General features: G+C 45.8%; 5 protein-coding genes across 5 annotated transcripts; 4 read left to right on the top strand and 1 right to left on the bottom strand.

The window, feature by feature from the left end:
• The first annotated feature begins 524 nt into the window (after window positions 1-524).
• On the top strand, window positions 525-2,396 carry F4822DRAFT_123268 (uncharacterized protein). The gene is made up of 2 exons (XM_051452613.1): window positions 525-2,071; window positions 2,131-2,396. Exons 1-2 carry the CDS (start codon window positions 836-838, stop codon window positions 2,269-2,271), a joined length of 1,377 nt encoding a protein of 458 aa, XP_051318057.1. The 5' UTR covers window positions 525-835; the 3' UTR covers window positions 2,272-2,396.
• An 8,483-nt stretch (window positions 2,397-10,879) lies between these two features.
• F4822DRAFT_425494 (Ctr copper transporter) lies at window positions 10,880-11,497 on the top strand (the record flags this gene model as incomplete). The annotated part of the gene is made up of 2 exons (XM_051460339.1): window positions 10,880-11,331; window positions 11,392-11,497. 2 exons carry the CDS (start codon window positions 10,880-10,882, stop codon window positions 11,495-11,497), a joined length of 558 nt encoding a protein of 185 aa, XP_051318058.1.
• A 660-nt stretch (window positions 11,498-12,157) lies between these two features.
• Window positions 12,158-12,819, top strand: F4822DRAFT_390384 (uncharacterized protein). Its single transcript, XM_051457052.1, has one exon. The coding sequence runs from the start codon at window positions 12,430-12,432 to the stop codon at window positions 12,652-12,654; it is 225 nt and encodes a 74-aa protein (XP_051318059.1). The 5' UTR covers window positions 12,158-12,429; the 3' UTR covers window positions 12,655-12,819.
• A 1,904-nt stretch (window positions 12,820-14,723) lies between these two features.
• On the bottom strand, window positions 14,724-16,100 carry F4822DRAFT_123414 (MADS box protein). The gene is made up of 3 exons (XM_051452614.1): window positions 15,704-16,100; window positions 15,423-15,557; window positions 14,724-15,353 (listed from the first exon to the last, which is right to left on the bottom strand). The coding sequence occupies exons 1-3, from the start codon at window positions 15,953-15,955 to the stop codon at window positions 15,072-15,074; spliced, it is 669 nt and encodes a 222-aa protein (XP_051318060.1). The 5' UTR covers window positions 15,956-16,100; the 3' UTR covers window positions 14,724-15,071.
• An 8,813-nt stretch (window positions 16,101-24,913) lies between these two features.
• Window positions 24,914-26,825, top strand: F4822DRAFT_390399 (uncharacterized protein). Its single transcript, XM_051457053.1, has 3 exons — window positions 24,914-25,771; window positions 25,842-26,074; window positions 26,128-26,825. Exons 1-3 carry the CDS (start codon window positions 25,603-25,605, stop codon window positions 26,401-26,403), a joined length of 678 nt encoding a protein of 225 aa, XP_051318061.1. The 5' UTR covers window positions 24,914-25,602; the 3' UTR covers window positions 26,404-26,825.
• The last annotated feature ends 448 nt before the right edge of the window (window positions 26,826-27,273 follow it).

Consider the following 27,273-nt stretch of genomic DNA (forward strand, 5'->3'; position numbering starts at 1 on the left):
ATGTATTTTTTAGTTCTACTAGGATCGAGTGGAAGAGTCTTATTAAGTCAGCCTAAGAAAAAAATAAAATAAAAAATAAAAAAATAAAAGTCGACAAAACCATTCCCTCCAAGCCCCAAGAACGACCTACCACGGCCATCTCTATTCTCCCCAAAGCCCAAAGCAAGGATTTCATTCATTATCCAATCGAGTATATAGTTCGATAGGCGCATCCACGGCAGCTAATTTCTATATGATCGACATCTCCACCTACCTTTTGAGCTTGGTTCTAACTTACCTACCTAGGTATCAAAAGGAACCTCTCATCACACCTCACCTTATCACATACATACATATATACCACATGCCTACCTACATATAAACTTACACACGGATTTACGCGCATAGATTCTCATCTAGAAATAGCCAACGAAGGTATACGACCAACAACCGTTTAGGATAACCAGTTCCCCAGCTATAAATTATAAATATCGGCAGCCTCGCCTTGCCTTGTAAGTTGCGACAGCTGCTCTGGTAGGTACCCAAAGTCGAAGTTGGTCAGCCAGCAGTTTGGGGTGCGAACCAACTAAATAACACCACTGCCAACGAGTATCGGGACGACTATTATTCTTTGCTCTCTCTTTGCTTACCTTCCCGGGAACGAATTTTTGGGTTACGAACTTCACTAAGGACCTACTCTATTTCGCGATTCCTCTTGCGATCGGGTACCGCTGGCCAAAGGTCATATTCGACAACCGACAGTCGTGGGGAAAGAAGAGGCTGTTGACTTCCCACCTGTCAACTGGAAGAGGCGGAAATTTGGACGGCTGGCGTCTTTCCGCATCAATTCCTTAGAATGGAAGCCGCCACTACCAGCTTTGCTTTACGTAGACCAGCGGCTGACACGCTCCCTCCTTTTCAGCTACCGATTCGAGGACTAGATGTCCAGGTCCCTAGTATGGCGGATTTTCCTTATAATCCAGTTCACACTCCACCCTCCCGCACATCCTCTCCCATTGCTCTCGGATACAATTCCAACAAGGCACCATGTACACAGTATGATCAACGAAGACAAAGCTACAACAGTCTGACATCCTCCACAGGAGTGACTGGAAGTCAAAGTATCAGCCCACTCTCGTCGAGCGTCAACAGCGGTAGCTCGCGGACTTCACAACCAGGACAGCAAGCGGTGACCGCATATACTCAGGACTCCTGGTATACTCCACCCGTGTCTGTGGCTTCGCCCTATTCCTCCAGTCCGGTGAACCAGGGACTTATGCAACCCAATTACAACCGCACGAGCTACCCTCCCGTCGGCTCCACATACCCTCGAAGTTCGCAACCTTCGACGACGGCAGAGGGACTGACAGCTACCTCCGCATACGATAGTGGCTCTTCGTCTTTTCCTCTTCCCGTATCAGGGGGCGGCGTTGGCCCTCCTACCATCCTTTCGCCGCCCTCACACCAACATCAACCTCCTTTACGAACCTCGATAATGAGCAGCAGCCATGGGCAAGGATCGCAACCACATACTCCTTCCACAACAGGCCCCTCAGATCCCTACGCGCGGTCTCAGACAAGTTCTAGTTATTACCACCAACCGCCTCCGCCATCGACGCAATCTTCCTTCTCTTCCTTTACATCTACCCACAACTCGCCTCCACTAACATCACCGACAACAGGAGGAGGGCTATCGAGAGGGATCTCGTCGCTGAGTCCGCACCACCACCAGCATTCTCCGATACAGGCGCCGCATTACTCACATCCACCATACCCCTACCGCCCACATCCTCCAGCACTGGCAGGGGCAGTTTTGACGAACATGCAAAACCCAGGAGGCCAGGTTGCTCTTGTAGGCGGTATGAACCATATACCCCCCCAATATCACCATTCCGGATCACTTCTTGGTTCTATGTACCATCCCCATGGGGCAGCGAATTCCCAGCAGGATCGCCCCTTCAAATGCGATGAATGTCCCATATCTTTTAATCGGAATCACGATCTAAAGAGACACAAGCGAATTCACCTTGCAATTAAACCTTTCCCCTGCACTTTTTGCGACAAAAGCTTTTCCAGAAAGGATGCTCTAAAGGTAGGGTTATTTTTTTACTTCAAGTTCCAGGGTTTATACGAATTGCTAACCTCCAGTAGCGGCATAGACTTGTCAAAGGCTGCGGGACAGGGAAAAGTTCACCGAATGGTGGAAATCGAAATACGCCTCCGGAGGACTCAAGACGCGGCTCTGATGGACCTTCAAGCTCTGCACTAGGAATCAAGGAAGAGCCAATGTAAAATTTAAAGCGTAGTTTCATACTACAGCATCCTATTGAGTGAGGCTTTGCTCCGGGAGCACGATCGTCGGGCGAGGGTTACGTTAAGATCAGACCGGTACGGCCAAGAATCGCGAGTATTCATTACGTATTGATATTGCATACACGGCGGAATTATTATATTGTGTTTTATGATGCACGAAAAGGACGGGTTACGGAAAAGACTAGGTTTCGGAGTCTATGGTTACGGGGTTTACAGATGGGCATGATTTATGCTCAACGAGATACCAATGCCCCAGTACGGTTCTATTAGCGTATACGAAAGGAAATTATTCTCGCTGTTGGGAATTTCTCTTATAGAAACGGCCTCATTAAGCGTCGAGTTGGGCACATTGTCAATCGGTCATAACACCTTCGGTTTATCGAGCGATAATAAGGGAGGAGCCCAATAGATTTGATTTTCGGCATTCCTTTTTCTTTCCATTTCTTGACTGTATATTCAGCCGTGTAAATTTATGTTTCGTCGGTTCAGCGGTCAAAGAACAGGATCGCATTGATGGGATTAGAATTGATGGCAACAGGTTACGAATGCTATTGCATCCAGAAAATAGGCGTTAGAATCGATGACGACCCAAGCTGATTTGGCTGAAACGCGGATTATACAAGGGCTACCAAGTGTGTATATTCAGTTTCAAAAGGTTGTGTGATAGTTTAGGGGTTGGCGGGTCACTGCTTTCAAGTGGTTTTTCTTGTATAGGGAGAAGGAGAATAGTACACTTCATATTCCTTGCTAATCTTGATACCCTTACTTTATTTATACGATGTATGTAGCTCGTCCGTTTGCGTATCTAGGTAGGTAGACAACTCAAAGCATATAAACAGTACTCATAAGAGGCGAACGGGTATCACGAGCCAGTTTCTCGGTTTGATATCATACAATCGACTTTCACAGAACCACCACGTGGCAGATTCGACATTATTTGCCGAATCGCGGGTGAGGGGTCCAGCTTGCTTTTACTTAAGCCGCATTAAATGAAGCGTTTATTAATTCCGAGAGGAAAATTCAGTTTTGGCAATATCAATAAACACAGTGAAGAACCCAGGTATCATCTAGGATAATAGTAGGTACTAGCTAAGCTTGTTGCAGGTAAACCAAATGTTAGTAGTTCATCTCCATCAAGCCAACTTGTATACCCCTAGTGGCACTGCTCTCGTGGCTTAGGGGGTCATCTGAGAGATCATAACCCGGATTTGTAGAAGGTGCTCCGTTTAATCAGGTACTTTAGATACATATAACTAGATAGAAGGAATAGCTCACTAGATAACAAGGCTCGGATAGGGGCAAGGTGTACTTAGTTGTACGGCTATGCCGATCCTTTGCTTTTCAGGACTCTCACTACATGGTCCTATTAGATTTCCACCTAATTATCAAGGCCAAACTACTTAATTGCATCTACGCATAGCTCCCATTGCGGGAAAATGGTTAAAGGGGTTGTGATCAAGTGATCTTGGGACAACACATACCTACACGAAGACACGAAAACTAGAAGCTTGACATATCAGGCAATATGGGCCCGGCTCGGGACACCCCGGGCCTAGGTGTTGGAATCTCGATCCCCACCTCGGCCAAGGAATATGTTGCATCTCAGCTACTGTAGGTAGTTTCAACCAAGATAAGCATTCCGTCGTACCGTAGGCACATGCAGACAGAAACACACTAACATCCCGTGTCTCTCAAGCTTCGCCTTCTCGTGACTCTGGCTGGCTCAACAGGCTAGCCTACGAACCCACATGCCCACAAGCCAGTCAGCCATTCCCGCCCTCGCACTGATAAATTGGGGGCAGGGTTGATCTAGACACCCTGAGAGGCTAGGCGTAGACAACCCGCCTCACTGACAGAGACATCCAGACGCATCCAAGTGGCATAAGAAAATACGCACGTAAGAAGTCTCAAGGTTAGGAGGTAATTCTAAACCCTGACTAGCCCACACACCGTCGCCGGCTCGAACTCGCACCCGCACTAAAATCTATATCCGTAGAGGGATCTTTGAAGATATTGATGGTGTATGATGGCCACATGGTGAGGCTGAAGATGCTAGTCCTTGTCTCTTACAAGCAGGAGCTCACCCCCCTACACTTTTCTACCACTTACACACAATGTGCATCATAAAACCGTGTACAGAATACACTATGCACACACCCATAGCATGGATCTTTCCACTATTTAAGATCATTATATAGCATCTGCTATTGTCAACTTTACATAAGTCCACGTCACATCAATATAACTAGCATTCATCTAACATAATAAAGGAATACAGGTATACTATGACGATTGCCATCCCAATGGCTGCGCCGCTCCACTATTCATCACTACTGCAGAAAAACATTACAGAGTCTTCCTCTGCTTGTCTTAGTTATGATTTCTCTACTCAGTTCGCGAGACACAAAAGGAAGTCCGACGCTAAAGGGGGGGGAGAAAAAAGCAACTCCTAATAGATCTAAGAGGTCGATTGTGGGCAAGATTGGGTGGGTAGTTCCGCATTTTAGATCCTATCAAATTAGAGAAACAGGAACTAACCAGCTAGCTACCTAAGCTTCATTTCCTGTGACGCCCAATGGCGCAGCTTGAAGGGGGGAATAGACACGGCAATATTTGTAACTTGTCACTTTTTTTCAACGTATCGCACGTGCATAACACCATCTGCAATAGGATATCTCGGAAATGTGAGCTCGCTCCTCGGTCGTAATGCCTGTATCTCCGCTCCTATATTATCTCTCGGTGTGTTTCTTTTGGTCATGAACTCTTGAATTTGTATCTTTTCTAACAGGATCTACGATTATGTACTACAGTCCTCGACTAATATCCCCACTAACCCGGGCATGTTTTGTAAGCTTATGGAGGGACATTGTGCCTCGTTTTTTCCCGTTTCTCTGCAGATCCGTCTCGCGTCGCGACGAACTGAAAACCGGTACGTCTTTTGGCCAACATCGGCGACCCAGTACCAAGTACCTTTTGCTTTTTCAGACGCCCCCTATTTTTATATGATCGCTCAGGATTTTCTTGCCTGAACTAAGAAAGGATAAACATTAAGAAATATCTATATAATCTACATTAATATGTGATGTATCGATTTTTATTTGCATGAACCATATAACTAAGTACCTAGATATTGAAATACCAAACCCACCCATCGTCGACCTCCAGTACCTCGACCCCGGCTTTGTAAGTTATTTCGGTGACTTGAAGAACAATACACCTGCAAATATGTGACCCCCACGATGATCATGACATGTACCTAAGTACCAAGCATAAATGGAGATGGATATTCTTAGCGCCCGAGACTATCGACGAACCTTACAGGGATTGGGCATGCTCGCTTAATGCCGCCCGCGCGCTAAGTACGGTTAGAGTTAAGCTTGTTCAGGGTCCTGGCAGCTTTGGCTTAAGCCCCTACTATGTAATTAGATGTCTCCTATTCCTCCTATGCAATTACGTACCTACTTTGGTGGGCAAATCCTGGGTTTCTGTAAGATATTACTGCAGAAAACGGCCGATTGCATTTTCCTCTTTCTTTTTTTCCTTGATGAACATTCTTTCCCGCCTTGGAATGGGTAGGTTGGGCAGAGACAAGTGGCTTTCCGCCGGGGCGGCGTGGCATTTCCCATTCAGGGAGCCATCTCCATAAGGACTACGAATCGCGGGGACTCTTCTACATCACATTGTGTAGCGGGGCGGCCTCGAAGCACGCGGTGGCCGACCGGGTCGGATGCTTTTACCATCGGATTCCCTGAGCCAGATTTGGATCGGCTGACAAGCAATATTTCGGGCCCTGTGTTCATGAAGAGGCTCTTGCCTCTCTTGATACGGAGAAATTCCTCACTGGGCAAACCGCGCTTTACGTAAGACGAGAACATCCCCCCCATACTATTAGCTATCGGTTGCAGCCCAACCAGAGTAGACAATTATCCCAAGCTGTCGTTAAATTAGACTCGGGTGTCCCGTTCTCGTCAGGCGACATCCCGGCTCTCGGCTCGCTCGGGTGCGCGACGTGGCCTCTTGCAGTTGCTGTCACTCAGTTCTCAAAGCATGTACATTGCCGTGCGCCGAACAGTATGGGGTTGTAAAGTGGCCAACGCGTACATGGATAGAATTAGATGAAGTGGATCAAGGAATGGTATGCGTGCTTCCGTCTTCCCGTACAGGGGCGAACCAAGCAAGACAGCAAGCTTAGACATCACATCCGGGGAATCTGAACGAAATGCCGATAAGTCAAGTACCCGTCGTAACACATATATCAAGAGAAAGCTACCTTAGCGCCCATGTCCTTGACCTTTACCCTTATTGTCTTGCCTCGAAGCGGGATCTTGCAGTGGGGGATCGTTAGACAGGACTGTGAAATATCAAAGAAAAGATATCACCGAGAGACAATCACATCAGAGACGGCACGGATGGGAAGCACGTCTTATCCGTCCAACCTAATGGCCAGAGATGTGGAAACACAGGACTCGAGGCCGCAGGGGCTACCGGTTGATCGCTGCTTTCCTAGGCCGCCACTCCATCGCAAGTTGAGGGAGGGAGGGGAGAGATTGGTAGCAAGAAGGGCGGACGGGTACTTGCAGTTCGGCAAATTTTCTGCAGACCCTCGCCCGAATCAGTGTCCGTGCGACGTAAATAATCACATCAAGATACCCCCAACCCCATATACCTCTTCCGTCTACGAAAGGTGACGCCGGTGCTGACGTAGTGCCCCCCGCCTATGGTTTTAGATGCCGTGCGCGCATATGGGTACAATTCCCTCTAGAACCCAACATCTTGATGCACATAGGGTGGCTCCGTGTTACCCAATTATGGGGGTGGGGATTGTCATTGCTTCCGAGGGTCGATATTTCTTCCAGGAACCATTGCTTTCAGTATCTGTAGACAATGTACACCGAGGCTCAGCAGTGTAGCGACTAGTATCACAACAGTAAGTTAGGATAACATCCACGCAATCTCAGGGTCCGTCTAAGATTCTCGGTGTTGTTTGCTCGGAGCACGGCTTAAGGGGAAGGATCGTATGATAGACTGATGATTTGTAACGATTACTATGGTCACAACATCTCCTAGTTAGCAAGCTTCTAGCTTCGTATCCTTATTATTAATCCTTCGAATTCCTAAAAGGGAGTCTATCCCCGGCACGTATTGTCGTATTAGCTAATGAGTAAGGGATACAATGTATGACTTAATACAGTACAACCCGAGATCACCGTGACACCAATCAACGTAATTATCGGACATAAGACCTACTCCTTGCATTATATCCATGGTATCAACCCATCGCGATAATGAACTTTGTCTTTGAATTGCAATTCATTTGATTGTTGGCTATTTAGCTTGGCTCGGGATCATAGCTTTCATAGCTATTAACCACTTGAACATAGGTAGGCAACGATATGTAGTCAACAACCTCAGCAGCCTACGGTCCTAAAGCAATTTCACCATAAGTCAACATAGCAACTGTTTTGTACAACCTAACTACAACATAATCTCGACGATAGTAGCCCCTTAGATTCACGAAGATATTGAGCCCCCTCACCCCGATTTCAAGCACAACAAGTGAAAAATCTCGTTGCTACAATTTACCAATCGAATATCATAAGGACAAGCTGACTTCCTTTCTTCGTATTATCATCCGGTCTTAAATGGTGGACTGCGAATTCCCATGATGTACACACCAACTCTTCTCCCATCTATATATTGTTGTTATGTAGCCGTTTACTAGTACCAATCCATTACTAGCAGTGCGCGTGGCCTTCTCTGGGTGATATATTCCAGATCTAAGTTACGAGAAACTAGGTAACGTTTCCCAACTTACTTAATAGTCATATGCGCATTAAGCAGGCAGGCCATCAGACATATAGGGGTCTGTACCCATCGAGTTGATTGTCTTAGTAGGGTAGAGGTATCATGAAACTACTCGTATCAAATCAAATCAACTTATTCCTATCTCGTGATACAGCTAGAATGATAGATTATACACCTAGGCCAACATCTATTATTTAGACCAAAGGGCCACAAATAGGTTCCCGATATTAAATCCTCATATATATAGATATACAACTTGCCGTTAGGCCATATTTCCCTTAACGGAGTGTTTAATATTATTGGTGAGCCAATGCTTGACACAGGCTGTCTATTATCAGGTGCGTAAAGGGGTTTCTTAAGGGTTTCAATTTGCCAGACTGACAGCATCTTAAAGAAGCCTCCTCAGTAAACGGAGTCATCAAATTCTTTCCTATAACGCCAGCATTTTGGTATAGCCGGAAATAGCAAGGGCTAACATTGCTCATAGGGTATTCTATCTTGATATTGTCGGCGCATTTACCCTACTGTTTGACGATCAAATATAGGCGGTCATCAGAGCGCAAAAAGCTTGGGGGTTACCTTCTTAGAAGCAGAGCTTGAGTGTTATGATACGTATTAGCTCGCAACGTTACAATGTTAATTCTAGCCGCGTAACTACCTATATAGGTCGTCAATGAAAGCATGTTTTAAGTCCTTATCCAATTTGTTGAGGTGGAGCCCCTTTGTTGAAATATCCCTTTAATGAGTCAACCCTATGATGCGTAGTAGAGCTAGAAGTAACGGTAAATTATATTCTCCAGATGAGTTATATATGGTAGAAATACGCGAGGGAAGTCTTCTCGAGCAGTAGCATAACACTACATTTAATATAACATATCTCTAACTATGGGTTGACCCACGATGATAGGTGTTATTTCACGACATCTAGGTCATGACGTTTAGGCGAGTTCAATACTCTTAATACGGGTCATGTCTATTTCAAATTTCTCCAGTTTTCATAAATAGAGCCAATTTCTTTGTAAGGTATGGCCACTATTGGATACGGAAGCGCAGACTCTCTACCAGAGTACACAAATATACTATTTTTCTTCCTTTATTTACCACTGAAAGATCCAAACACATAAAATTCAAGCTCCAGCGGAAGCCTCTGCTACTACTGAAAAATATGGATATCTCTCTAGGTGGCTACTTAAATTTGTCTATATGCCGAACGAGGTTAGTAAAATAGGCATGGCGTCGGGCTAGAATAGACTCGAAGTCATGAAGCCATTATATACTACAACAGCTGGAGGCTTAATCGCCAAAACTCATAAAACTCTCGTGGTGTTCTAATGGAATATGCCCAACATAGCCGTTATAAGGTATATATTCTCAAGCAGGATAGGAGGCAATAATGTCGACATACAATAGGACCATTCTCGGTTAACAAAACTATCAGTTCATGAGGCAAAGAGATGAATGTATATCCGCTGTCAATAGGTAATCCAGGGCTGTAATATGAATACCCGATATGAAGTGGCCGTAGCTGGCATCCCTTCAGCTTCGACGATTGATATCATACCAAGAAGCGATCGTGCGTCACTACGAAACACCACTTGCCGACGACCAAGGTTAATGCGCGAATGAGCCCATCTTTGAAAATATGAATGGCGAGAACCTGTTTCGATATAATACCTTATATTATGCTTCAGGGTGTTAGAAAAAGTGTGAAAGCATCGTGAACATACTTGATATTTGCCTCATATCGTTCAGATGAGGTGTATTGTACGTATAGGTACATGTTGAATAAGAGCGCGATGTAACTATGGGGCCAAGATCTAAACCAATCAACATGCGTAGATCAGACTCGCCTCTACTTAATCCGGCTTGGCACCAAAGCGGTTAGACGGGGGAACTACAATGAGGGCATTTGAGCATTAATAGAAACAGTTCATGGGAAAGAGCGAAGTATCTGTTTATCGCATTGTCCTGTAGAATTTTGGACAATGATTGCTAAATTCGATACGTCTTTGTTTAGGAGGTACTTACGTCACTAATGTGGCATCCCACTATTTTAATTGATGGATGGTAGGTGCTAACCGTTCTTAAGAGCCGTAATGCAGGTACCTTTTTGGTAGGCCATGTGTTACGCAGTGAGACTAGTAGTAGCAGGAGTAGCAGGTAATTGGGAAACCTTGTGACGGGTACTTGCTCATCTATCGCTCTATCGTTCTATCCCTCTCGGCCAAAGAAAAGCAACTTAATCCCGCCGCAAACTTTCTTGATAATTCCTGCTTTCTTCCTTTTCTCATCCCATTCATTTACGAATCAAAGGTTGGTTGATCATAGCAGGAACTTTGGTTGCCGCGCATTGGTCGATTCCACAAACAACCAAGCCAGTCTTATCCTCCAGTCCTTACCTTCCCGCTCGACGATCTCTACGAACATCACGCGTGGATTCTAACACTCCATCGCCTAGAACTAGTCGGATTGAAATAATCCCAAGAAAACCCGCCTTTTCAAACCGATCTCGATGTCACAGGACTTATCACGCCCACTTGTCTATGATTGCGCATAATCGTAGCCGAGTGCACCGTTCCACGAAAGAATCGCAAACACTCCTCGGCCAACGTACAAGATCAGCTGTCTAGTACAGAGTCACTGACTTTTCACGCTTTTCAACCCATTTTACCTGCCACCGGACTCCACCTACTTTCATCCAACAAAAACATTACAACTTCTCAACTACACGGTAAAAGGTTAATTCCGACCCATATTCCTACAATATCGCGAAGAAGAGGCCATGAGTATGGACATGGATATGGGAGATATGGGCGACATGCACATGTCGCACGAATCTGAAATGCACATGGTCTTCCAAAACAGTATCACCACATCACTCTATTCAGACTCCTGGACACCTAATTCGCCGGGCGCCTACGCTGGAACCATCATCTTCTTACTCATCCTTGGTATCGCATTTCGACTACTACTAGCAGGCAAGGCACTAGCGGAGGAGCGATGGCTAGATGCTGAGATGAAGCGAAGATACGTTGTCGTCCAAGGAAAGATCCCGGTCGCGGAGCAGGTATCCACGGATAGCCTTGGTAAGAAGATGACACTTACCGAGAATGGTGTCGAGGAGGATGTTGTCGTGGTCCAGAAGAAAAGAAACCATCTCCGTCCTTGGCGAATGTCCGTGGACCCCATCCGTGCGGTACTAGATACGTGCATCGTAGGTGTCAGTTACCTTCTGTAAGTCAATGACAACATCATTACGGCTAGAAATTACTGCAATAGTTAACGGAATAATAGCATGTTGGCAGTCATGACGATGAACGTGGGATATTTTATCGCGGTCCTCGGCGGTACTTTCCTAGGCAGCTTGCTCGTCGGCCGATTCTATAACTCAGAACACTAAAGGCGCACGACGATCGCGGAGGGAGGATTGATTTGCCGATATTCCACTTGCCAAGGCGAGATACATTAAAATTTCAATCTACAAGATGACCGGCACGAGCATGAACCTAGCAGGTTTTTCAAGTTATAGAGATGACTTGCGTTCGATTCGGTTCTAGGCTGTTGATATCAGCCTGTAAGGAAGGACAGGGGGGAGGAGACACCCACATACCATTGTTGTGATTTCGAGCATGGCGTTACGGAAGGCGGTCGAGAAAACTCTTTGGCATTTGCTATTTATTTTACAAGGTATGCGGGTGGGATGACATGAATAAACAACCAAATATTGCATCAACTATACGAGGTTTCCGTCGCGATGCCTCATCGCCGAGAGACAAGAACATTAAGTGTTGAGTATTATGTTTAAGAGCGAAGTTTGCATAGTCATAAGTACCAGTACTTCAATTGGAGTTATCCGTAGTATCGTGCAGAAACCTTCTCAAATCAGCTCATCCGGTAGGCGATACCCCCTCCTTGTCCACCCCACGCATCCTCCCCGAGACGGTCCGATACGCTTAACCCATTTCAGGATCCTTGTCCGGTCGAGTCAGTTCCGCATCCGAAGATCTGGGTCGGAGATTCGGTCGAGAACTTCTGGGGGGTTCCGCTTCACGTGCATCGACTAGAAGGCACGTTACTTACGTTTCATCGTCGTCGTCATATTTGTTGTTTTTACTTTTCTACTTGTAATTTAGTGACGTCGACATCAGGACGATATCATTATAAACATTTACGTCTTGCGCCACCATTAAGAGTTGGGTAAGTAGGGGAATAACTCTAAGATATGATTTTCTAAGCTTCAGTACTAATAAATATTTATTCGAGTTGTTGGGAATAAAATATTAGGAAGCGGGATGCGCATCATCTGCAGGGACCAATTGTGGCGGCCTGGAAATGCACGATGCAATCATGTGGAACAGCATAGGTGATTTCCTAAGTTGGTTATCATTGCGAATGATCATAGCCCCCTTTTATTTCCGTGTTTACAGAGGGGTGCTCCCCTCTAACGCTTATATATATGGGCTTATTCCCTGCATCGTAATTTCTACCATGTTATATATCTCTAAGGAAATGTATGAACTTAGCAGTAGATCGACTCGTTTTGCCTGTCCCCTCTAGCCTAAAGCATTATGGCCCTGCTAGCAAAAGTAGGGCGAAAAGCCAATCTGTCACCTTCTTTTTGTGGTGAAATAGGAGAGTAGCAGCTTGAATCGAGCATACAAGTGTCAAATATTCGGACTACTTACAATACGACAAGCCTCACGCGAAGGATGAAAAGAAGCCGGGGTGGCCAGGGGCTCAGAGCCGCCCCCTATAATACCCTCGAGGATTAGCATGATGATTCTAATATATAGAGAAGACACCGGTTCAACCCATAGGTGAATAAGATCTCACCTGCTAAACTGCCAGGCTTGGTGACGGAGATACCAGAAGACGATATGACTTACACACGCCATACTACGGCAAATACTGAAGCTGCTAAAGAATATTTAGCATCCGAGCATTGATTCGCAACCCTCTCTTACCCTAGGTAGGTAATCCACCGTCATCACGTTTAATCTCCCTATATAACTCGAGCGTTTTCCACTGACAGGCAGAAGCCAAACGCCTCCCCGCAATCACGGAATACCAATCGGTCCCTTCCGGGCATAACTGGCAGTCTGGTAAGGGTAACATGTCTAGAAATGCACGAGAAACGAGCCACAAACTTGAATACCTAGGTAGCTCGGAATGCCTCTTAGGAATAGACCAAAGCTGTGCTTGCCTAGACAATGCGTCTTTCTTCCTCCTTACCTACACTTATACGATCTATCTCATTGACTAGCGATCACTAAGCAGATACAGGAACACAGGAGCAAATGATCTCGAAATAACGTAATTCAACAATCATTGTTGATCACTAGAAGTTCATTCTAAATTGTCTAGACCATTGGTGCGGGTGTAAATCGAGCACTGCACTATATCTACTCTGGCAAGCACATGCAGAACAACCTTAAGTGCGTATGTATATGTATAAGCTACCTCGCCATACACGTGTACAAGCCATAGACACAAGTACAAAAGGGGTATGGAATTAGACCCAATTGCTTCCGAGGTTAATATCCCTGGAGCGGGATATGCACGGTCAGTACGGTTGTACGCGGTGTTGTGGTAGCTCTTTAGCCAAGTCTGTATTTCAAAAACGCGTACTGATAGCTATGCCCTACCTTCTGAACTTCTATAACCGCGTACAACATCATACGGCTTTCTTGCCAAGCGAGCACGTCGACTAAACGAATTGGAACGGGGACACTTATGGGAACTGTAGGGAACGAGATTGCAGTATGGAAGCAGCTCTCAACTGAAGAATCAATTGCCAGGTGCTAAGATCTTTTGAGGATACGGTAGGATGACTCCTATCGAAGGGGGGGGGGGGTGGTTTGATGCCTATCATACAAATGCGCCTCTACGTCAGTGTAAAACGTCTCACCATTCGCCCAACCTATCGCAGCCTAATGCCTCGAGGGAATGACTTTAGATGGAGAGAAACGATTGGATTGAAGGTCGAAAGGCACGTGCCCAAAATCATACGGGTATAGTAGGAGAGCCAGAACAGCCTTGATCAATCGCTCCAGATGAAAAGGGCGAATTGATAATCGCATCTGACGCACAAAATGCCCCCCTGCCCTAAGAGCTGCTTGATCACGTAGTCGAGTTCAATCCATTGGTTTCATTCATGTATTCGTCACCCATGACTCGTAAAATCATTGTTACCGTCTCCTTTGTCAAACTTGGGAATAATTCGATCCGGCGTTCGAGAATTAGTCGTGGCAACGTAGACTTGGAAGATGAGGTGTCCATCTAGATTCTTTCGACCACTTGCAGCTTTCCTGACCATCCTTGGGGGTCATCGACACCCCCTTTCCCGTCGTGCTTAGGAATAAATAGGGGCAAAGCTCAATGAGTGTTTTCTAGTCGCGTGGGTGGCTACCAGGGTCAATGTAAAATTAACTGCCATGAGATCATCTTTCCAGTAACAAAAAGACCAGTGTCGAAGGTATGTGCTGACTGTTGTATGAAGAGGTTTGATATAGATTTCCGAATGGCCAGTGAGGAACCGCGAAGGTAGTCTTCTCAGTCGCGAGTGAAATTGCCATTTGGATGCCTAAATATCGATCGAGATGGAAAATCAAATTCCTTGCCTGGCGAAGCGAGGCCTCGGATTCGTTCTGGAGAATATGAGACGGGGGGAATCGGGGGCAATTAATGGGTACTGAAAGTCGAGTCCGGCCACCAAATCGCCGGGTCACCAATTTGACCAGCGATGCGCTATAACATGGAAGACGGACGGAAAAAAAAGTGGAAGGAATATGGTCGCATTGTACGGAGTAAAGGAAAAAAAAGGAACAGAAGTCACGATGACCCAACAACGCCGGACCACCGAAGCCTTGCAATTATAGCTGGTTCAGAATGCCTCGAATGAAAAGAGAACCTCATGAATGCATTAAATTCGGGGTATCAGACGCAAGGCAATGTCGTCGCCGACATGGCGGCATTCATGATTGGTGAGAGGTGTGCTGGGGCATGCCGGACTGCGGAGGTAGTCCAAATTGCCCGCGTTGCTGATGCTGCATATAGCTTTGGTAGGCCATGGCCGATTGAGGATCCATGCCGCCTACGGCAGGGACGTAACTGGGAGGCATGTGAGAGGGCATTCCCGGCCGGCTCGTTTGAGGAGGGAGGTGGGAATTGGTCGGCTCTTCGGGTGACTCGACCTGATTGGAATCGTCGACACCATTCTCGTTGCCTTGAGTAGGTTCGGGCGCGTTTAGGCAAGCCTAGTCATGAAGGGTTAGTCTTCTGTCAGACGCGTGATGGAAACTTTAGTCGCGAGACAACACACGAACCTGAATGAGATTCTTGCCCTCGGCCTTGGTAACCAGAGGCTGTAACTTGGGAGTGGTAAATGTATACACAAGTCCAGTTTCCGACACGACCAACAGCAGTACTTGCGTGCCAGTCAGAACGGATAATTCGTAAGCCTAAATAGTAGAACAGAACGTCAGTATCGATTCATCATAGACGGAAGCCCCAATTTCAAAATAAAGCAACGCGTTTTACGCGACCGTTAATAATCTAAAAGCGACAGAACGGGTTTCGTGGCGGAAATCGGGAGGCGTCGGCGTACCTTCTTCATTATACCAGCTTTGCGCTTGGAGAAGGTGATATGGCGACGCGACTTATCACTAATAAATTTGATCTCAATCTTGCGTCGCTCGCGACCACCCTTCTCGTCATCATCGTCGTCGTCATCTGCGATGCTAGCGCGTTGGCGCTTGATGCCTCGATTCTCTGCAGCGCCGGCGTTGCCATTGCCGACGTGAGAATCGTCGAGCTCGGTGGGTGAGGTTTGGTCGTGTTGGTCTGTGATGTCGGCCATTTTTTTCGAGGTACGACGATTGTATCACGAACGAAAAAGGCAAAAATGGTGGAGATACTGTTTTGGTCGTGGTGCCGACGACCTATACTTGATCTGGAGTTTGAGCGGAGAGGCTCTGGGTTGTAGTAGGCTGTAAATTCTGTCGCAGAAACCTGGTTGGGGCGCCTGCTGTATCGAGTCTGGTGCGGCGGCCACTGGGGCGGAATAAAGTGGGAGGCGAGGGCCGAAGAATTTGTGAGAGTTGGACTGTGTGTAGATTTGGGGAGAGAACTGTATGGATTGGGATTGGGATGGAATTCCAGATGTGGGAATTATTATTATTATTAATTTTTATTTTCCCTTTTTTTATTTATTTTTCTTCTCACTTTTATTCTTATTCTTTTTATTTTCTTTCCTTTCGTCAAGAAAAAAAAAATAACAATAAAATAATAAAAGGAAGAGAAATTGAGTGAAAAGGGAAAATAAGGTTTGGCGACAACCAACCGAATCAATAGCAATAATAATTAGGGGGGGAATAATAATAAAATCCACGGGTACTGCTGGCTGCTGCTTGCTTTGTTTGGCCTCGGGTTGGCGTCTAGGCTTGTCTTCTCTCGGTGCACCGGTCGGGTGGTAGCTTAGAGAGATTCGTCACTAAGTAGATCGGTCAACTTTTGGTGTGTTTGCCTTTGCCTGGTAGGGTAGGTGGGAAAAATGTCAGTCAATTGCCCAAAACAATTTACTAGCATGTACATAAAATAATAATAATAATAGTACTGAAAAATAAAATAAAATACAAATCGTATGTACATACAAGACCCGTTACAAATAATAATAACAATAAAAAACGATAAACTCAATTAAAGCAAGATAAAATCAGATAAAATAAAAAAGGGCACGAACCTTGAATAGAATAAAATAAAACCGTTGTTGTCGTTATGGTCGTCAAGTCCTTACTTGGTTTGGATTGATTGCTTTGCTTTGGCTTGCTTGCTTGCTTCAAATGCAAATAAGGTCAAGGGGATTCTCAAAAGGGAGTCTCGGCGATTGTCAGACGGTACGTTTTGGGAGCATAGACTTCCCCTGTGAGAAAAGATCAAAACGTTGTCAGTATCAAACTCGGTCTGATTGATTGATCAGGAAAGGTGAATGCGGGATGGTTGAAAAGAGGATAGCGAGGTGGTAGCACACGGGCTTTTGCGCGGTCACGGCCACACTGTTTTTAAAAAGAAAAATGGAAGGCAGAGACACAGCGGGTCTGCGCCAGGACCAGGAAGCCTGCGGGGGCGTGGGTGCAAGGTGCAGGTGCAGGTGCAGCACCATTAGGCAAGTGGACACATACAATACCTGGGTACACACTAAAGTGGCGGGTCATGACTTCCCACTTTTTTTTTCTCCCCCTTCGCTTTTTTCAATGTTCTTATGGTTCTTATGAATTGCTGCAGTACAAGGAGCAGGAGCCGTTGGTACTCCCCTCCTTCCCCTGCTCCCACCCCCAGCTCCGTTGCTAACAGGCCCTGCTAGCTCTATCTAATCGTGGAGGTAGTCTACCAATCAGGCCAATCACATCCCTGGCTTGCGAACGAAACTAGCTACCTCTCTGCTTTAGTGCAGAGCTAGTACTAGTAATCCCACTTTCAACGGACCTCGCTAGCAACAGCAACAGCAACCTTCGGTGGGCTATGTCCACCAGGTACCTAGTAGCAAGTACCTAAGCCCTTAGCACCGACTCGAGATACTCCTCGATGTCTGATCCTTTTACTTATTTGCAGGCTTCAGCTCCTGATGTTCTCGGTACCTGGTATGCGAGAACATCAATTGAAAGAAGCGCCAAGGTCCGCAGCTACATTTACTTACCTAGGTAGATATACATGCACATGCGCACATACATACAAAGTTACCTAATTCATAATATAGAATACATACATATCCATTTAGTGCAACCTGGTACCAGGTGCTAGGCAATCAGATTACAGCCGTCGAGTACATTGCATAACACGTCCACGGGTATGATTGGATGAAAGGTGGAGACCGAGCAATTCGTAAGTTTGGGAAGAAGTATTTTACTGAGGTAAAGGATGATATGCTCGACCAATGATAACCTCTAAAAAGTGACATGGCTTACCGAAGGGGGGAACGCATGCAGACAGGCTAGCAGATAGCTCCTAAAATAACGGTGCAGAAATTTCCGCAAAACGTTCGGGTCCACTAGGTACCAGCTATTGAATTTGTATGGGGGGTGGATAGCGCTTTTTGCACAACTACTTCGCTACTCCAGGGTTGTACGTACCTAAAATGCTCCCGTGCGGTTTTTTGTAGTTCGTACCTAGGTACCTAACTCACTTCGCAAAATGCGCGGCTTATTCTAGCGATGCCCCACACCGATCATAGCTGCCACCTGCCTACTGCCATCTGCCAGAGCCGAGCTGGGGGGGGAGCCCTGCAGCACCAAATTAGGTACTTTCCCAATTCGGCACTGTGCTCGATGTCTTATTCGACCTTGAGAAAACTTGAGAAAATGCCTCCTCCATCCATTCTCCATTCTTATTATTTTCTTCATAGAATTCTCCAATAGCTTTAGTCGATACTATTCAAGAACAATGCCACCGATGATTATATAATTCCACTTCATTGTAGCTTTGTAAGATTCTTAGCACTTAATATTTATATGATATTGGTTTGCCCGCAATGGTTCTGGATACTATTGTTGAGATAAAGGTGCATGGGTTATTACGAATAGTTGATTGTATCATGCTGCCGAACAAAAGGAACCGCCGCTAATTCTCGGACTGTCAGCAGTACGGAATCGGACCGGAGTGCATATGGTATAGAAAACTTCCCAGAATCCAATACATGCTATTAAGTAGGGACAACTTGTTACAAATCAAGAGGTGTAAGACAATTCAAACATGCTACAGAAGAATTGTATGAAGATGCTTACATGTATTCTGATTCTTACATACAGCACCAACTTGTTACATTGATATATGTGTAACTCTAAACAGCAGTGCTATGGTAAGCTGCCAAGGGATATTCCTGAAAGAAATTGCATCTACGATCATCATATCAGAGAGTAGCGAACGATATATTTTGCCTGCTTGACAGCAACTCCGAGGTTTCTTTTGCATTAAGGGATGGTAGAAAGGCGATGTGTAGCACAGTATAGTCGGCAACCTGGAATTCCTTTGTCTTCTCGGCACCTTCTCCTATGAAAATGATGGTTCATATCAGAAGCTTATTAGGTATTCGGTATCATTAAACACATTCCTCGGGATGACGTAGACATCGTTCGAAGCGAAATAGACATTGCGGGGTATCAGAATCGATATAACCACGCAATACGTCAGGTAGGATGTCGATGAGGTAGATGCAAGATAGTTTAATATTTCAATTCTTGGAAACCAGCAAGTTTAATGGTCACGAGGGATTATAGAGCATAGTTCAAGGTTCGTGACGGGAGTTAATCATCACCAATAACGGAATCTATTCAGGTTAGAATGCTTGGATTATCATAACTAGAATCTTGTCTAATATATTCCCAATGCTAACAATGTTGAACTGGTTGAGTCGTTAGAACAATGAATGTTGATCTACCTCCCCTCCCCTAAAGCGTGTGAATTTGGAAAATTCGGCATCAAATTGCTAAGCATTGTCTTAAATAATTGTAGATTTATGGTAATGAAGCTCGATCTCGGGGGCATCGCACATTACGGAGTTATGTATTGAGTAATGAACTGACAATATTAAACGCTGTTTGCCTTGAAGGTAGGTATAAGAGACTTCGGTGTCTGTGTACCATCCCTTTCTCATTTGCTGAGCTAAGTATCGTCGGGTCGAGCCGCTATCAGAGAACACAAGATGCAACTGTTATTTGAGACGGCCAGGTACTTACATCATAGTAGACTCTCCGGTTGTTCTTGTACAACCGACAATATGCATTATTATCGATAATAATAGCAAGCATTGGGGATCAAGTCGTACATTGCTAGTCGCTGTAGATCTTCTTTCATTTGCATGAGGCGTTTTGATCATTGGAATGGTGGCCACGGTCCGTTGGAGTTCGTGCCGTTGGTGTCTCAAGATTTAGTTATCTGTTCAAGACAATTTGCTGCATATTGGAAGCTAGTAATCGCCGATCGCTGGTTACTCATTAACATGTCACTTATTAGCACGGCCCGGTTATGATCTCTCCTTTAGTAAGCGAATCTACATGAAATACCGAAATCGAGCGTCCCCCCCTTTAAGTCACGTTCTCGGGATTTGGAAAAGAACATATAAGTGAAAAATAAGCTTTTAAAGATGTCCTGCGATAGGTAAGTCAATTCCCGGATGTGGTGGCAGAATATGCAAAGGCGACAGAAACATTATGAGGGTTCAGTCCAACTCGTCGGTTCTCAACAGTGCGAGTTCGCTCACTAGCAGTAGCGAGGTACATATCTCTTAGGGAGGTACAGGACCTGACTCGAATAGATGTTGCACTGCATCACCATAGCCTGCCGGCGTTCCATTGACGCTAGACACGCCATGTGCAGGTCATCCCAATATCCTCGATACCCCTGGAGGAAGCCGGGTGCTAATATTCCATGTATATATATGTGAGTATATATTGTCTATGTGGGTGTCAATCCGTTGACGAGAGCCGGACCCCCCAATAGTTTGCACGAGTTTGTTGTCTTATTACCTGCGTCAGCGGCACAGCAATCGGTGGGAGAAGGGAAAACGCGGTGATTCCCACTACCTAGGTACTGTACCATTGCTGCATTACATGTACAATACGTACAGTAAAGATAGCCTTACAATTAAATCTAAGTGGCGAAGATAGTCAGCAAGCTGGAGCCCGCTGACCCATTCAAGGGAACCCTGACAGCAACTTGACAAGCAGCCCTGGAGCATTGACAAGCTCTTAGTGCTTACGGGGGTGAAAAAGCAGCACCACAAGTAGTCGTAGCACGTGTAGTTTACCTCTAGAAGCTAAGGAGAGAAAATACCTAGGTAATGAGCCTTGAATTGCTTTTTTTTTCCTTGCTATACTTTGATCGCGATTTAAATTGTAACCGGAGATACGTTACGCCTCAAATTTGATAAGTGTCGGTACAAAGTTGGGTATTTCTAGTATCCGAAAGCAAACGAAACCCCCTAAGTGCCCTATAATTATAACCGTAGGATTCAAACATAGACATTCATCATCACTAATAAAAGAAAGCGTGGAATGGGTGCATGTCTCGGTACGCTCAGTAGTATTAAACGATCCATCAAAAAGGAGAGCTTAAGAATAGAACATCTTATGAAGGTACAAGCGATATTGTACCTGTTCGCCATTGCCACCTGGCAGGAATCTCCCCCCCCATCTATATGGGGCTCGCACAGTGCGTAGTCTCACGCGTTTGTTCTTATGGGACGGTCCTTTCGTCGAAGCAATGCGGGCACACTCCTCCATGCATGAGGGGGTGAGCAGGGATGGTTGAAATCACCTTTGCCTCCGTTCCAATGAGACGAAGGCCTTTCGACCATTTTGGAGTTGACCATATCGGGAATCAATCCAGTACGCTGGTAGTGGGTGGTCTCGACGTTTTCATCTTTATTACGGTAGCAACACGTTTAGGTATGTTGACTTAGACAGAGGGTCATAATATTTTGGGCAAGACTTATCTTTAGTATCAAATGACATCCTTCAAAATGCCCCGAGGCTGAGACCGGGCAAAATGTCATATTAGAGATGCCCTCTAGGGAGGATCACCATTAAGACCGAAGCAAAAGACCGACTTCGCGCTGATTGGTCTGTCCCCCACAGTGTACCAGCAAGAGTTTCGGCACCCTCCCTCCCTACCTTAGTACATACTGAGGTAATGCTCACAAGATACCTATAGAAAGACTTTCAAGGATGAAATTCTCATTTATCCATCCTGAGGTAAAAACCTAGCTCCCCTCTTAGGTAGCAGTCCATCGAAGACCTCGGCGGCGCGATATACAGGCTAGTTCACTCCTCATGTGTATCGAGAAGGCTATCTCGCAAAAGGTACGCCGAGAACGCGACCAACCTTGCTAGCCTCTAACATAATTGCACCATCTGCCCCGTATGGAGCTATACCACTAGGGCCGTAACGCTGAGGTGGGAAAAGCGGGGGGTTGATGGTACCGTCTTATTAAATCGCTCTACCCATCGAATCGGCGAGGACGATGAAGAGCAGCAGACCCTGAAGCGCGAAGGAGGGAAACGATACACAGGAGCATGGAAGCTTCGGAGGAAAATGTATTACTTGTGGGATACGGACCAGTCAGGGTCGGGCGTTTAATTCGGGTTTATCGAGACAAGAGATTCGGAAGTACAATACATAGCCAATTACTGGGACACTTACACACTTGTTGATAATACTTACATGATATACCTACAGAAAAATATGCATAAACTAGAATAGATCAATGCCTTCTAGTTCTATCAATCCACACACGTACATAGCGTATTTCTAACTCCAGTACACACACATCAGATGAAAGGAGGAACTGAGATGAGATGTCGTTAGTTTAGACAATCGCTGATTGCTGCCGATCAAGAAGGGGAAAAGCGCCAATCTCTTCTCCCACGAGGCATATCCAGATTGCAAAAAGGCGGCCCGCGGGCTGACGGGTAAGAAATGCTCTATACCTCTTTCTGTGCTGCTCGGCACGATCTATCATTTTTTTCTTCTGCCCACGTTTAGTCCACGGTGCTTGGGTGCTTAGAAAATTACCAAGGCTACGTACCAGGGACCCAAGCAAATCATCGTTCCACTTAAGTCACTCCATATTCTCGAGAGGTTGGGGACCCAAACTTCCTTGCACGCAGCATGGCTTCGTAGGATTGACGAGAAATTGGAGAAGAGTGATCTGCATATCCCACCCTTGCTTGCTTAAATTCCTACGTTGTAGGGAACGCGACTTTACAGTATCAGCTGTTCACATTGTATCGTGATACTGGCTGATTGCAACTCTGGACTCTCACTTGAAAAGGTGTCCTAAAAAGGAAAGTAGCCATATTTCAATAGCGTTCCAATAAAAAGCGGGCCGCAACGCGACAAGATAACTAGCATCAAGCGATAATTCTATTGTATGTATTGAGGTGAGTGTTGGCCGAAATGATCATGATTAGTAGTGTAGTATTGAGTGAGGGTCTCCCGGGTTAATATTGTTAGGAACTTTTGAAATTCATAGCTGGCTAAGCTTGGCGGTGACTTGAAGAAGCCTCAAGTTACCTCCTATTGGGTTTAGTTATCGCATTGCTTTGAGTTTGGACATAACTATTAAGAGACAGTATCATGTTCGGAGAGTACAGTAACCAAATCTAAGCTAAAAGAGGGTCGAGGCAAACTCGCTTTGGTTATGGCCATAGCTCCAGTGCCCTGATCGATGAGTGCTATGGTAACCCAAGAAGCACTACCCCTCTACGCCACCAAGGCAACTCATTGGTAGACCTTAAGACCACCTGTCTCGTTTACATAGTCGAGGCATTGAGCCACGGCGCCGGGAGAAGTCGAAACCGCAGATGCTAGGTAGCTTTTCTCGGACGGCGCCGTTGCGGGAGTCGCGGCAATAATATGACACAACGCTACCTGAGTGACATCAGAATATCGCCATGATGCCACGGCATGGCTGTAATTACCCGCGCGGCCTTGTTACTCGATCAGAGACACAGCGCGGAGTAGAGGCGAGTTCGACGTCTTAATCGGCTGCATACTTCAAAAAGGTTTCACGCCTAATGCAGTACTCGCCATACGAGGTACCGAGTTCTCGGGATGGGGTTGCATTAGGGCCATCTTCCGAGCGCCATCTATTACTTCCGCTGATCGCTGATGGCAGTTTCTCTTCTACCTCCCCTCCGGCATGCCAGTTGCCGTCGCAACCGTTTGGGTGACCAATCTCCGCTCCGCTCGTCTTTTTCCCCTCCTGCGCTTGCGATCCCGTGCTGGCAGCACGCGCACAATTCTTGACTGACGGTAATAATGCAAGAAGTAAATCGAGAATCCGGCGGCTTACTTTCCGAGCGGCACTGGTCAGACCAAGACACGAATGGTACAACAACTAACGCTTCTACTTTCGAGTCGATGTATTATACTCCAGGCTGGATCCAATCTGTGTAGGAGTTCGGCGTCTCTCGCGAGTCGCAGCTTCGTGTGACCATCTACCATTTCCGTCAATCTCACAGGTAATTCCCGTACTTCACACGAGAGAGGTGGGAATAGCAGCTAGAAAGGAGGTCATAAGGGGGTATTTGAATCGAGGAGGATTACAATGCGTTTCCTCTGACGCGAGAAACTAATTAAACCGAATGTGATTACGTTTGTCACCCACTTGAGATCGTCCGGCAAACAGCGTAACTATCTCTCTAGAAGCCCCCCGAACACGTTGTCTAGATGCTTCTATTTTAACCTATTGAATCGTGACTGGTTTGTGCGTGACGATCCCTTAAAATCTAAATCGAAAATTTTGTGGGTTACATGGGGATGATGTGTCGCAGGGTGTGCAGCATAGCCGCATCGACTTGAGACGCATAGATCACTTAAGGACCTTCGAATTCATGACATTTTACCAATATTCAAATATACCCAGCCAACGGCTACGTAAGCCGTAAGATTCAAGTGGGAGGCCGGCGAAATATGGCCACTGAATCTTTCGACGGCTCACCTAAAGGCCAATATTACCTAGGTACTTTCACGTTGAGGCTCTTCTAAATATTTCGCCAAAGAGCATGTACACTTAATCAACTTGAAGAGATCTGATCATAGATATTGGGTAGTATTTAGCTACCCTATATCAACCTCTATAATCACCATGGGTGTTGTTAGAGCCTCAGACCGATATCATTCGATTCTCTTTCTTGGTCGGTTTGGCGTTGACAAATTCTCTCTTCTGATTGGACGAGAGTCGATTTCATCCTCTTACACGATGTACGTAATTCGACGCAGTGCTCAGTTTCTGGTACGTGCCCTATTCTGCTACGCGCCCACACCCATGCTCGCCTCCTACCCCTTTCAAGACCTGAAACACCAAGCGTGCGAGGACGGGCACCGTCTCGTTGCTTCAAGCCTCCCAGCTTCATCTGTTTCTGCTCTAGACTCATGGTAGGTGGAGTCTCAGATTCGTAGCGTTTTCATTGCGTTTCCGCTGGTTCGGTCAGGCCATTCTTCATTTTCGCCCTATCTCATTCGTAATTCTATTCTTCGTGTTCTGCGCTTGGCTTCGCACTTTTCTCCCATTTCGGCATCGTCCGACTAAAGCGATAGTTTCTCTTCTAAGTAGTCTTTTGATAGCCTGGCGCTTGCGTCTATTCTTCCAATTCTCCTTGTGCTATGCATATTATTCACTCTTAGAACTTTTTTCTTAATTCGTACTTTCGTTTCTCCTTTTACTTTATTCAATTCTTTCGACTTCAGGTCGAGGCGTAGGTGCTGTCGCGCTGCCCAAAGTCGATTGAACTTTCGACATTCCGTTCTTTTGCTAGTCTTCGCCGCCCACGACAGCCTTTACTTTACGAAAGACGCCGGCCGTCGATAACTATTTAAACAACGATTTAACGTACCGGAGGAGTAGAAGGAGAAGAAGAAAAAACAACCTACCGATTAAGAGGCAGGAAGATTTGCCGTGTGCTTTACGATCAGCAATCTCGAGAATAATCGCCGACTTAATATATCAAAATGGTGAACAAAGTGCTTGGGGCTTTCATAGCCACAGATGGGCTATTCGTCTCGATGGGTGCTATTATGCTGGGTTTCTCTATCATCGTCCAACAAACGTGTTTCGATCCGCCGAACGATGGAAACGAAGCGGCTCGCGATCTTCTATACCAACGATTCCCCTTCACAGGTGAGTTACCTACATCCAAACGAACGAGGTGAGGGGACAAGAGTTAGTAAGGTGACTAACATGTTACCAGCGGGAATTGTCAACGCCGTTTTCATATTCGCTACCTTCTTAGCTACGATTCCAGCGCTAGCGACGAATAACAGGAGCTGGTTAAAACTAGCCGGATACATGGTTGTGGTGGATGCCATCTTCACCATGGCTATCGGTGTGGACTTATGGATTATCACTTTAACGATGAAGAACGAATTCTTGCAAATTTGGACTTCGCAACCGCCTCATGTCCAAGACTTAATGCAGACGGCCGTGAGTATTCATACTGTTATCTCTATACCCAGATGAATCTAACCCCATGATAGTTCAGCTGCTGTGGCTACTTCAATAGCAGCTCCCCTGCTTTCGTCACCGATTCGACCTGTCCCAGTCCCGCCGCTGCCGCCCTCATGCGAGGTTGTTCCGCGCCTTTGACGTCGTTCGGAAACACATTTGTAGACAACATCTTTACGGCCGTGTTTGGTATGGTTGGCATCGACGCCGTCTTGATTATGGCTATTGCCTGTGTGCTTAAGGACCGAAAGGAGCGCGAACGATACCGTCACATCGATGAAAAGACTGGTGCTCGAAGCACCTTCTAGATCAGCAGGACGGTCCCTATCTTCCGCTACGCCGTGTCCCGCGCCATGGATTGGTTAATGTGTATACTACACCACGGTCACATAGCAATTTAATCTATCAAAGATGGAGATGCGGTCAACTGATTCGTTGACATACATCCACGAGATCATGCCGAATAGGAAAAAAACTTCAGATTCTAGTAATCCATCCTAAACTTGGATTTAACCGAAAAAAAAAAAACAACCCAAATCAACACCTATGACGATCTGCTGGATTAATTAGGCACTCCCTCACTGTGATGTAGGATGACTGTTAATGTGGTGTTGTACACGAGGATTCCTTCGTTTTTATTTGATTTTAAGCGTTTTCTGCATTTTTATATATATGTTCATGATAGAGTTGTTATATTTGGGTCAAGAAAACACAATATCCATTCTTCTTACCTAGGCGTATGTACAATTCTGGTGAATGTGGTATTCCTGCGCCGATAGGTAGAGTGCGCATCGTAGAACGCCGGAAATGAAACAGATTATTTCGCCACAACTAGGTTAGCAAGAACGTAAAATTGTAGTTGCCGTAGATAATACCATTCACCTCAAGGCGTGACGAGGGATTGGACACTTTTACGGCTGTCCCATTGAAAATTATGACTGGAGAAAGGATGTATTGTCCACTCTTCTATATAAATATTGACAGTGAAATACGACGACGCTCCTGAGGAACCTTCACAGCCACTGGCACTGTGACATTTTCCATTCGTGCCCTCCACTGAGTCGAATGATGGAGTAGCTTGGCGTGAAGAAATCTTAGACGGCCGCCAAATAAAACTTGGATCCAACGTCGACACAATGGGCACCCTTCACTCGTGAACCGATATGGCAATCTGGCTC

This window comes from Hypoxylon trugodes (genome assembly GCF_022578975.1).
Source record: "Hypoxylon trugodes strain CBS 135444 unplaced genomic scaffold F4822scaffold_2, whole genome shotgun sequence".
Lineage (NCBI taxonomy): Eukaryota > Fungi > Ascomycota > Sordariomycetes > Xylariales > Hypoxylaceae > Hypoxylon > Hypoxylon trugodes.